The sequence below is a fragment of the Ictalurus punctatus genome, chromosome 21 (genome assembly GCF_001660625.3).
Source record: "Ictalurus punctatus breed USDA103 chromosome 21, Coco_2.0, whole genome shotgun sequence".
NCBI lineage: Eukaryota > Metazoa > Chordata > Actinopteri > Siluriformes > Ictaluridae > Ictalurus > Ictalurus punctatus.
This window is the reverse complement of record NC_030436.2, coordinates 13,468,297-13,480,000: the sequence shown is the minus strand read 5'-3', so window position 1 is coordinate 13,480,000 and position 11,704 is coordinate 13,468,297. Positions and strand designations below refer to the sequence as shown.

The following is an 11,704-nucleotide window of genomic DNA, read 5'->3' as shown; positions in this document are numbered from 1 at the left end:
TTGCATTATTCATACTAAATTCAATTCAAAGCCCTATATCTACCTAAAGGTAAATGGGGGATTAAAACAAACAGTGCATCCGAGGACCAGACCTCGTTCAATAAACAGATTCACTACTACAACCGCCAGACCTGGACATTTTTTAAAGCACCAAACAATCAATCTAGAAGCATATATGAACAAAAGCTAACCATGAAACAAGCTTTTCACTGCAAACGTTCCGTCTTACACAAGGCCCTACACTCTACTCACCATTACGGTGTTTCAGTACGATCTAGGGTGCATTATTTGGACACTAACCCCAAGCAGAGCATTGTGGGATTTCAGTAGTGCCCTATACTTTCACTACAAAATGACAACACTCCTAAAGCAGTGCACTATGTAGTAGAATAGCAGCAGTTTCAGACATCTTCATGTCCTTCGGAAATTTTCTGGCTTTATTTACTGCACAATTTCAATAATTGGAGACCACTGAAATGTTAAAGCACTAAACACTCATTGGACAGTTTTCATTCTCAGTACCTTCCCTTCATGCTCTTTTAATCTTCCCCTCAACACCACCCTGCAAATATGGTCAAGATTTTCCTACAAATACACTTAAAAGTGCATTAATAAATACACTCAAGCGTCTTGTCAAACAGTCTGGGCTAACAGTTTTTGTTGTTGTTCCCCCAAAGGATAGGTTGAGCCGGCGGACAAAAATAACTTGGCGCTCCATATTGTGCTTGATACCACGCCGTGATTGGCTGATCTGCGCGCGCGCGCGAGCGCTCTACGGCCTCGTATTGGTCAGCACGCGTAGAACAACTTGCTTTCCATAACGCACATCATAAACTAAACATGGACACACACACACATTTTATATAATATTATATATAATTTTATATATATCTATACACATACACAGACAGAGTGAGTGTTCTGGTATCACTCTTCACTCAGATTTACCAAAAGGTTTTTTTTTTAAAGAAATAATAATAATAATAATAATAATAATAATAATAATAATAATAAAAGAGAGCAAACAATAACTATAAAGTAAAAACAACCCCAAACAGTTTTGAATACCTATCAGCAGTAAGCTAAACTCTTTGAGCACTGACTTGAATAACGTAAACAGCGTGTAGCACATACTGTCAGCTTGTGTTACTTTCCCCCCCGACTTTTCTTTTTCTCCTCTGCCTTCTTTAACAGGAGATGGCTGATATGACATCTGACACCAACTTTCAGTACGACCTAAAGACATTCCCAAGACAATAACTCTTAAATACTGACCTAAAATGAAGTCCAAATGAAGCTAAACAGTATCCCGTGTTAATGAAAGCCGCGCCGCACGCACACACATGGATTAGTATGGAGTAATATCACTCACCCGCTGAAGGTCAGAAAGTACAAAGTTAAAACCCGGCTGTTTCAGACGCGCAGCTCGGTGACGGTGAAGCAGTGTGTCAGTATCGCTTCCTCCTCCGGTTCGTGGAAGTGAAACTGGTTACTAAAAAAAAGAAAAAGAAAAAAAAAGTGTCCCCTGTGTGACTTTTTTTTTTCACTCTCTCTCTCGATTATTTCAGGTCGTCATACTCCTTGGCGCACCGCTATTTGTTTTCGTGATGTTGGTGTGGCTCGCGCTGTAGGTCGGTCACCTGTAGGCACATGAAAGTGACAGCTGCCCTGACCAATCAGCGCGCGAGCCGTGCATGGCGTAACGTGTTTTATAAGAGCTGCACGCGCTCAAGCCAGTGTGTTAACGAACGCGTCTTGATATCTGCGAGTGCGCCTTCATTCGTCGGAGTTCATTTAACTAAATATCACGCTAGCACGAGATTAAATATTTGTTGAATTCTCAAACAGTGTTTACTCTCTCTCTCTTTAGGGTTGCGCAGTGTTTGCGTTGCTTAAATGCTTCCATATTAAACATCTTTTAAGTGTCCGAATGAAATGATACAAAGCTACAAGGATCTCTGCTACTCAATAAAAGATCCGTTTCATTTAGTTACAACAAAAAACCTATAGTAGTAATGTAGAAATGTCAACATTAAACGCACCAGGCTTTAACTTCATTTATTTTAAGTAAGTCTGTTTACATCAGATACTCTACGTTGACTTTGCTATAAATTTCTTCTGTTTATAGAACACTCCTTTCAAACACACAAAAACACACACACACACACACACACACACCCCTTCTCTACTCAAAGAGGAGGAAATATTCATGTTAAGGGTTGGAACTTGTCATATTTATTACAATAAACATTTCAATGACCTGACATTCAATATCAAGCATCCGACTTTTCCGCTGATGAAATTAAATCAACTGCAAAGCATCATCCCCTGAGCAAAATAATGAAAAAGTCTTTTAACACCCTAAGAATAGTTGTCCGCCAAAAAGAAAAAAGAAAAAGAAACAAACATTAAACCATACCTGACCCAATGAACATAAAAGCAAAAACTTCTGTACAATACAAATCCTTCCACGCGTCATTTAACCGGTGTAGCATGCATGTTTTCAACTGCAAAACACATGGTCCTAGAGGCTAAACCACCACCACCATGGCCCTACAGTTAACACAGAGCTGAAAGTTAATTTAATAGTTCACATTAATTAGTGAACCGGACATGAAAAAGTAAAACCATCTCTGCCAAGCTCATTACAGACTTACAAGTCTCAGAGGAACATTTAAAAGGAGTATCAGAAGATTGTTGGGGAAATAAGCCCCGGTTTAATTGTGTTTAACATTTAAACAGCAATGATTTGCAGTTTCAACTTTTCTTGCTTCATCACAATTATCACAGATTACAGGTGACTACAGCAAATGTTTGTCCTCTAAATCTCTTTTGCATGGATACAGTGAATCAGGGATGTCTAGGTGTCAATGCTTTTTTTTTGGCAATATTTAATCATTTACAACAGTTTTGCTTCAATTTAGACTGGGCGTATACAAGCAAGAAATGAAATGTGCATGCAAGCCAACATGCTTCCTCATGTTTTATTTTCATATACTTATACCTAATACACAATTTTCATACATTTCCCAAAAAAAGTCACTGGGAGACACCCTCAGAAAAGTACATAATCTTAAACCAGTCTTTGACTAGTAATGACTTGGTGTGAGGAACCTATAGGGGGAGGAAGGAAGGAAAGGAAAAAAAAAAAAAAAAAAAAAGAAGAAAAAAAAAAAAAACCACACACAACACACATAATAATAATAATAATAAAAAATTAAAAAAAATTTTTTTTTGCAACTTCAACCCTAAAACCCACAAGACCTGTGCACGTAGACGTGCCATGAACTCAGCTGCTCTCATGCACAAAACACGCTAAAAATGTCAGAAAAGAAAAGTTCAGAAGGATTGCAAATGATAGAAGCACGCCTTAATCGTCATTCCCGGATCACGTGAAGTTTTAAGCGCAAGACGGCATGGGGAATTGAGGGTGCCACCAGTCCATGAGACGCACACTGTGGACAGGGTCCAGCACCACCTGGACACCTAGCTCCCCTCGCAGCTTTTTCCCCCGGAGTATGGGCGAATCCTGGAACTCCAAGCGCACCCGGTGATGCCGCATGTCTGTGCTCACGTTTATGGTAAACTGAAAGAGGCAGAAAGAGTAGGAGTAAGTGCACTTTGTTTTCTATAGACACAAGAAAAACATAAAATGGGCGTCAACAATGGGTGTATGAGACACCTGGCGAAGGCTGGGGGGGGGGGGGGGGGGGGGGGGGTAAGATTTGTGATTAGGAAATAAAAGGTAAAAAGCAAAAGTATTTCCTAGTCAACCACCCACTTAGTTTAATATCAACACATTATCATGTATGTCAGGTTAACCTTTTAAATGCAGCCCCACACAGTGCAAATGACCCCTTAATATCCAGTACAGTTTCAAACCCAGACATGCCAAACCCTCCAAACTGCTCTGACCATCAAAGCATGGTCTCCACAAGACCTCTGAATTGTGATGTGGTATCTGGCACCATGATGTTAGCAGCAGTCCTTATAAGTCCTGTAAGCTGTGAGGTGGGGCCTCCATGGATCAGACTTGTTTGTCCAGCACATCCCACAGATGCTCGATCAGATTGAGATCTGGGGAAACTGGAGGCCAAGTCAACTTGCAATTTTTCTAAATTACCTCAGATTTGGGCCAATATGCATTATGTGACATCACAATGCTCATTCACCAAAGTACAGCTAAAAAGTCTTGTCTACCAAACATCACTGAAAGTCCATGCAAAGCTATTTTGCCAATTCAAGTATTTTCTGCAAGAAAAGCTGAAAATAAATAAATACATTTAAAAAAAAAAAAAAAAAAAAAAAAAAAAAAAAAAAAACCCCACACAAAAAACTCTGCATGATTTGCTTGTATTTTCTCATTTGTTAGTTGCGTTGGATAAAAGCATCTGCTAAATGAATAAATGTAATTTGCAGCTTTTTTTTCTTTGGGAAACAAACAGATCTGGAGGGTTCATAGGCATAAAGTGTTTTGACTCTGGTTCCTCTCAAGTTTTCTTCATTTCATCTCAGGAGTTTTTCCATGCAATCCTTACCTCTGTCTTGCTCATTAGAGATCAATTTAAAATGTATATATTTCTGTAAACCTGCTTTGTCACAATGTGCATTGTTAAAAGCACTATACAAATAAAATGCAATTTAACTGAATGTGCAGTTGTACAGGTGTTCCCATTAAACTGGACGGTGAGTAACACATTTCATTTATTTATATTATACTAGATATTACACAAAGTATAACCCTGTGTGTGTAGCCACCAGCACCAGCTTTTCTGTTTTAGTTCACATGTAGACAGGTTACATGCAGGAGCGTTTGTATTCGTTGCATTAGGAATGTTTACATTAGAAAAGTTTCTATTCTAAGAAAAGATGTTATGTATAGCAATTAATTTAAAGTTTATATATACACACACTTTCTTTAGTGTGTATATATCTTAACCAAAACAGACGAGTGGCATTTCATTTCTCAAAGTGCCTGTACACATGCACACTCAAGATTCTACTGCGACAGGCTTGACTGTGCTGCTCTGTTTTGACCAATTAACTGAAAAATTTGGTTCAAGAGTCACTTTTTGTTGCCCTAAATTTTTCAGTTAATTGGTCAAAACAGAGAAGCACAGTCAAGCCTGTTGCAGTACAATCCCTAACAAATAAAGTTAACTGGTGTTCAATATATAGAGTGTGGTCCAAAGAAATAAGACCACATTGAAAAGCTGAGATTTAATTTAAAATGTGAAATAAATATAAAGTTTTAGAATTTTTAAATATTTTAAACAAAGAATGAATGTTAAAAAAAAAAAAAAAAAAAAAAAAAAAGGTTCAATATCATGTAAAAATGTAATATTCTACACTATTTCTAGGTCCCTATTTAATTGTAAGCACATTTGCGATGTTATATACCATGTTCTCTGCTTTGCACAAAAGGTCAAGTTTTCCTTGAGCCTTATCCATTCCATTAATGCATATTTACATATAACATGAAATCAGGTTTTACAAACTAGTGAAGTCTGTGCCAGCTCAAATGCATTACAGCAAATGGACAATAAAAAAAAAACAAACAAATAAGAAGAAATTCATTTAGTAAGCTCTTGTCTTGATTTTCCCCAAGGTAAATGGAGAGTGCATTGAGTTTGTTATTCAACAATAGGGGGTTCCAAAAGTCTGAGACCACCAGTGAAAAGGCTTCCATTTCGCTTTTTTAAATTTTAGTTTATTTAGAAAATGTCATAATTTGATCATTTCATTATATTATGAGCCGTAAACCAAGTTAAAATATTTTACGTGCGAGATGGGGTGGGGCCTCCAGGGGAGTCAATTAATATCAGAGTTCAAAACACCTACGCAACTGTCAATCATTCCAGATTCATATGGCAATTGGCTCATCGGTATTTTTTAAATTAAAATAAATAAATAAATAAATAAATAAATAAATAAATCCGACTGCTCTATGTGCATCTTTGTGGTGTACTCCTATGTTAATATGTAGAGATCAAGAGGCAAGAGGGCACAATTGGTCTGTGTTCTCTAGGTGGGAGAGATCGCATACTCTCTATGCCCTGTCCATGAGAGCGACACTAGCCAATCACAGGTATCCGAGAGCTCACACATGCAGAAGGCGGCAGATAGCACTTTCCTCAGTGTGTGTTATTCCCACCCTGTGACTCCTCCATTCATTCAGCCTGTGCAAACTTCAAAAATATATTCCTTACTGACGCAACACGAGAAGCATCAGATTAGCATATAGCGAGACGGTGGTTAAACATCAGTGTTTATTCAGATTATCTTGCAAGTATAACTACTGTACAAACACTCTGCTGGTACAGGTTACACAATCATGACAGCATTCTACATTAAAACCCCACACTTCCACTTCTATGTGCTGTAAAATTGTAAAGTCCTTAAGTATGTCCTGCCTCAAGTAACTCAAGTAAAAGCACCAGACAAATGTACATGTAAATGTAGTGTCACTGACCAGGGATAGCGTCATGCCCATGACGACAGAAGTGAAGATGAAGTTGAGAGTGGTGACACGTAGGAGGTAGCAGTCCGAGTCTGGGTTCGTATTGACGTCCTTATACTGCCTGGGCAGCACTAGACTCTGAGCACAGCCATTTTTCACCTTGGTTGGCTGAAAGTTAATGACAGCGATATGAACATCACTTGCGACAGCGTGTTTGCAGCAAGCTAGACAAATCCAAAAGTACTTCAAGCACAAAGTCATAAGCCCAAGTAATGCCTTCGTTGAAAGTGACCTGGATGACTCATGACCTTCACAGACATGTTAGTAAAGAGTGTAAAAATACCTGCTTTTCAAACTTGAAGTTGAATTCCCACATGGGCTCAGCTCTAGTTCCGGAGACTTTGTTGACCCAAAACAGCAAACACTTCAAATAAGGGAGGAGAGGGGAACCAGTCATGCTATAATAATCTTTACTCATGCAGTGTAGAGAAAGGGTGGTTATTCACAACTGGCAGCATTATTATTTTATTTTAACACTCCTGCCTAGGTCACCTTACACTCTTCTTGACTGCTTGGTCACAGCAGAGTGGTTCCAATGTCAAAAAACATCCAAGCTTTCAGAACAGCTTCGAATGAGGCCTAGTGCTTTTTCACTTTTCACAAATCAGGTCAAATTTTGGGTTGAGCACAAAAGCAAAAACAAACAAACAAAAAAAACATGGAGGACAAAATGCCAGTGAAACATTAGTAAGTATATACATTTTGAAACCTAGATTTACAACATGCTCGGCTAAAAGTATATAATTGGCAATTTTGGGACATTCAAAAATGTAGCTCCCACCTAGTTTCCCACTGAAGCTAAGCAGGGTAAAGTCTGGCCAGTAGCTGGATGGGAGGCCTCCTGGGGAAAACTAAGGTTGCTGCTGGAAATGGTATTTGTGAGGCCAGCAGGGGGTGCTCACCCTGTGGTCTGTGTGGATCTTAATGTCCCAGTATAGTGAAGGGGACACTGCACTGTAAAAACAGCACCATCTTTTGGACAAGATGTTGAACCGAGGTCCTGACTCTGTGGTCATTAAAAATCCCAGGACACTTATCATAAAAGAGTAGGAGTATCACCCCGGTGTCCCCCGTTGGCCCTTATCCATCATGGACCCCTAATTATCTCCATCCCTGAATCGGCTACATCACTCTCCTCTCCACCAATAGCTGGTGTGTGGTGGGAGTTCTGGCGCATTATAGCTGCCATCGCATCATCCAGGTGGATGCTACATACTGGGTGTGGTTGAGGAGATCCCCCCCACATACAACGTAAAGTGCTTTGAGTGCCTAGAAAGGCGCTGTATAAATCTAAGGAATTATTAACCCACTGTGGCTGCATACAGTCAAGTTGATTTTCTGCCTCCAAAGCTACAGAGGCAAAGGCAAACAACCTCCTCATTACCAGCTAGACTAATTAGTTTGCCTATACCAGGTATAGCTATTAAAGAGTGTTTTTACACCTCACATCTGCTCAGTGGCATCATTTCTGTTGCTAACCTTGGAATTGAGAAGTGTGCTTGGAGTCGATTCAGGAAGTGGTGGACTCTTGGACACCCGGAGGCTGAACGGCTCATAGAGATGAAACAGGGAGCGGATTACACGGGCACGGAGACAATGCATCTTTAAAAGAGAGCCAGGCTGAAGGCGAGGAGGGAGGTCCGCATTAAGACTGTAGTGTCTAAGAGTGAGTGAGAGTGAGAGAGAGAGAGAGAGAGAGAGAGAGAGAGAGAGAGAGAGAGAGAGAGAGAGAGAGAGAGAGGTTATCGTTGCATTGAACACTACTAGATGCACGATTTAAAGAACATTACCTTGATACGGAGAAAAAGCAGCATGCACTGGAAATGATACAGGAAGAGCTGGAGATGATGAATGTATCTGCTGAGGGATCGGTGCTCAGCATAGAGCAAACGTCGTTTTTCCGGAACAGTGCGTGCGTGCGTGCAAGTGATGAGGCGCAAACTCGCTCACATTCTGACATGTTTGACAAGATTCTACAGGAAAACGTCCCGATCCACAGCAGTGCCACAACAAGGCAGCTACGTTTTCCATTGCTTGCACAGATTGCATGAAAGTATTTATCTGCCCCAAGCACCAGTACAGAGAGCGAGAGACTATTCAGTGCAGCATCTCATGGTCTTGGTGAGAAGAGGAACAGTCTCGCCTGCCAGAAAGCTGAACAACTTTTGTTCTTGAAGAGAAATCTACTGCTTACTTAAACAGAAAGTCCAATTTGCTGTGTGCATCACATCACTGCCATAAACAATCTGACTCTACATCTCACTAAAATGGTACCTTTATTGAGCAAGGAAAGTTTCTGGTATTATAATTCGCTTAAAATGATAAAGCTTATAAACATCTGGTCTTTGAGAGACACTCTACTCACTTCTGCTACAAAACTATATTGCTATTCCACAGTAAAAATGTGCTATTTATACTGTATATAAACAGCTTCACTAGAACTGTTTGGTAAATAAAAGGCGCACCAATATCATACATTATGTAATCTATATGACTGACACAGAGAATGATAATTTGCTGTAACTGGCCTACCTCTTATACAGTCTTGTCCAAAATGCTGCAGTGCATGTGACTGTCCAGGCACTCTTACAGATCAGTGCAAACCTGCAGACATCTTCTGGCCGGATGTAGGCAGCAAGAACATGCCATATATCAATGGGATACTCTTCCCCATCTGCACCTTCACCATTTTCTACAACAGACAACAAAATGAGGCAGGCATTTAACAAAAAACAAAAACAACAAAAAAAATATTCATCAACCTCTGCAGGTCTACTTCCTTAGCAGCATAGAGAGTCCTCGATTAGCAGAATGGTGAAAGTTTTAGATCTTTCACAAATACTGTTAAGGCCCCAATGATAAGTCCGTAGAGGATTTCGCATAGGTTTTTTGTGAACGTTGCGGCCAAAAATGCTTGATTTTGTGAGGCTTTCCCCCCCAAATTTACAACGCAATTTGCTGAAATGTTTTTTTTTTTTTTTTGCACAAAACTACTTGAATTGGCGAAATTGCAATTGCACCAAATTGTTTTGCGGGGTCTTTTGCAGTGACATTTGTTGTTAAATGAGACCTTTTAGCTGTACTCATTTGGGAAGCACGTGAATCGAAGTGGGCTTTGACTGAATATGTGTTGTGATGACATCACATGATGCATCTTGGCCCAAATCTGTGGTAATTTGATAAAACTGCAAGCTCCTCCGAATATTGCAGAGTTTGTTTGATTTTGTGCCAATTTCTGCTCTCAAAATCCTAGAGGGACTGAATGAGTCTTTTTGTAAATAAATAAATAAATAAATAAATAAATAAATAAAAAAGACTGCCTGGGCACTAGACAGCATTTTAGCAATCATTTATTTGCAATCCTATGCAGTTGTTAATATAAGGACCTATACTTTCACAGATTTTTTTTTTAAAGCCGAAGGCAGATTGCCATGAGACATTCCGTTTACTCTACAAAAAATGATTCCCGAGCATTCTTTCTTTTTCTACACTATACACACTCGTTTATGCTTATAGACTGAAAGTCCTGGCTAGTGGCACAGTGATGAAAGCACGTTTACCTTTGCGTCTCTTGTTCTTCTTCTTACGTGACCCTCTGCTTTCTCCTTCACCTTCCTCAGAGTCCAGCTCCTCACTGCTTTCATTCACATCTTTAGCTACATCGGCTGTTGACGACAGAACTTCCTGTACAGGACCTTGCGAAGCCTCCAACCCACACAGCAGCTTCACTGAAGCAAAGACATCAACAAATACCTTTTAAAAATAAAATAGTTAACTATCAAACGTTAACATTTAAAAACTATCCTTTGGATCCTTATTAGCTAGTTTGCAGTATGCAAACTAGCAATGACACCCTCCAAACACATCTTTGAAACTCAACTAAATGAATCAGTGAGAGAAGATTCGATTCGTTAGACTGAATGAATCGAATGACTAGAAAGAATCATTCTGCACTTCACTATACTAGTGCACGGGTTTAGGGGTCAGAGAACTGGTTTACACGGAGATTCAGACTCCTTTATTAACTTGTGTCTTACCCTTTTTTTCAAACGCATTAGCAACAGCTTTTTTTAATCTTCCGGACTTGACAACGGCAGGATCGGCGTTGGCATAGTCAGCCACCGTTACTGTAATCAAAGTGACATGACAACACAGACCGGAAGTTACATTCCCGTTTCAGAACCAGATCAATGATGTAGCCTAAACAGTTAAGTTCAAAAACATAAAACAAATGTCAAACCGTTTAAATGCACTAGTTAAACGGGATTTGCTGAAGATTCCCGAGCTTATTTTATCCGCGTTTGTAAGACTGTTTTGCGGGGAAATATAAAGCTAGCTAACACTGACTGCTAGCTATAATACCTGACTCCGAGCAAACATCGTCGGCTCGAAATTTCAGCCGTTTTCTGTTCCCTTTCTTGGGCATGACGACGACGCGAGCCTGTGACTGTCTACCGTGACTGCGTGCCCTGCCATATTTCCAGCAGAGGTAACAGAAAACAGAGAAAATTGAGAGAGAAATTAAAATAAGCTCCTCCGGGATCTTCAGCCATTATGGAACTAACCTTTCCGCTCACGGATTTTCACGCGAGAGTTCGGATTTCTCGCGCGATGGTGATTGGATCACGCGCTACATCCGAGCACAGGCGACCAATGAGCGACGGTTGTTCATAATCACGTTCTCGATGCATTATGGATTACGTCATCTGAGGATTTGTATTATAGGAGACTCTGAGTTAAAGGAGTGGCCGACTATAGAAAAATAAAATAAAATAAAATAAAACAACTACATTAATAATATAATTATTATTAATGATAATGATAATAATGATGATACAAGGAGAAAACATAAATTACAACGTCCCGAGTAGCCAAAGTAATGTAATTCCAAATACATGTATTTTAAAAACTTGTGAAACTTTTAGATTCAAATTGATTATGTCTAATTATAATAGATCAGATTTGTTCCTTTCACTTCATAATGTCAATACTACCGCGACTTTACGGTTGTTCTCCATTCCCTAATACTCAGTGGATTTGATCAACCATAACAAGCGATTGAGATTAAGTCGTGCACACCAGTAATATATCCGTCAGACATATGACTTGAGGTCAGATTTGGGAATGCAATGCTTATTTCAAGTATAGCAGTTGCCACCCGGACACCCTGACGTCTCGTGCCAC

General features: G+C 39.6%; 2 protein-coding genes across 4 annotated transcripts in view; both read right to left on the bottom strand.

Annotated features, from left to right (window-relative positions):
* tfeb (transcription factor EB) overlaps positions 1 to 1,618 on the bottom strand; it is a 48,680-nt gene extending 47,062 nt beyond the window's left edge. The window contains exon 1 of one of the 2 annotated variants that reach the window (XM_017450815.3): positions 1,373 to 1,618. The gene's annotated coding sequence lies outside the window, so the exon portion shown is untranslated. The other variant, XM_017450816.3, reaches the window with a different exon arrangement.
* Positions 1,619 to 2,212: 594 nt separating this feature from the next.
* Positions 2,213 to 11,100, bottom strand: tmem183a (transmembrane protein 183A). 2 transcript variants are annotated; one of them, XM_017450942.3, is made up of 8 exons: positions 10,883 to 11,099; positions 10,558 to 10,647; positions 10,081 to 10,248; positions 9,053 to 9,212; positions 8,000 to 8,180; positions 6,804 to 6,884; positions 6,473 to 6,628; positions 2,213 to 3,586 (listed from the first exon to the last, which is right to left on the bottom strand). In XM_017450942.3, the coding sequence occupies exons 1-8, from the start codon at positions 10,944 to 10,946 to the stop codon at positions 3,401 to 3,403; spliced, it is 1,086 nt and encodes a 361-aa protein (XP_017306431.1). In that variant the 5' UTR covers positions 10,947 to 11,099; the 3' UTR covers positions 2,213 to 3,400. The 2 variants fall into 2 exon arrangements, with proteins under 2 accessions (XP_017306431.1, XP_053530142.1); XM_053674167.1 differs by lacking the exon at positions 10,558 to 10,647 and having other exon boundaries at positions 10,883 to 11,100.
* Between the last annotated feature and the right edge of the window lie 604 nt (positions 11,101 to 11,704).

Coding starts and splice junctions, on each gene's coding strand:
- tmem183a (XM_017450942.3), bottom strand. CDS start 10,946: ATGCCCAAGAAAGGGAACAGAAAACGGCTGAAATTTCGAGCCGACGAT. Junction 9,213..10,080: donor GAAGAACAAGAGACGCAAAG/GTAAACGTGCTT, acceptor TGTCTGTTGTAG/AAAATGGTGAAGGTGCAGAT. Junction 3,587..6,472: donor TGGGCATGACGCTATCCCTG/GTCAGTGACACT, acceptor TGCCTCTTTCAG/TTTACCATAAACGTGAGCAC.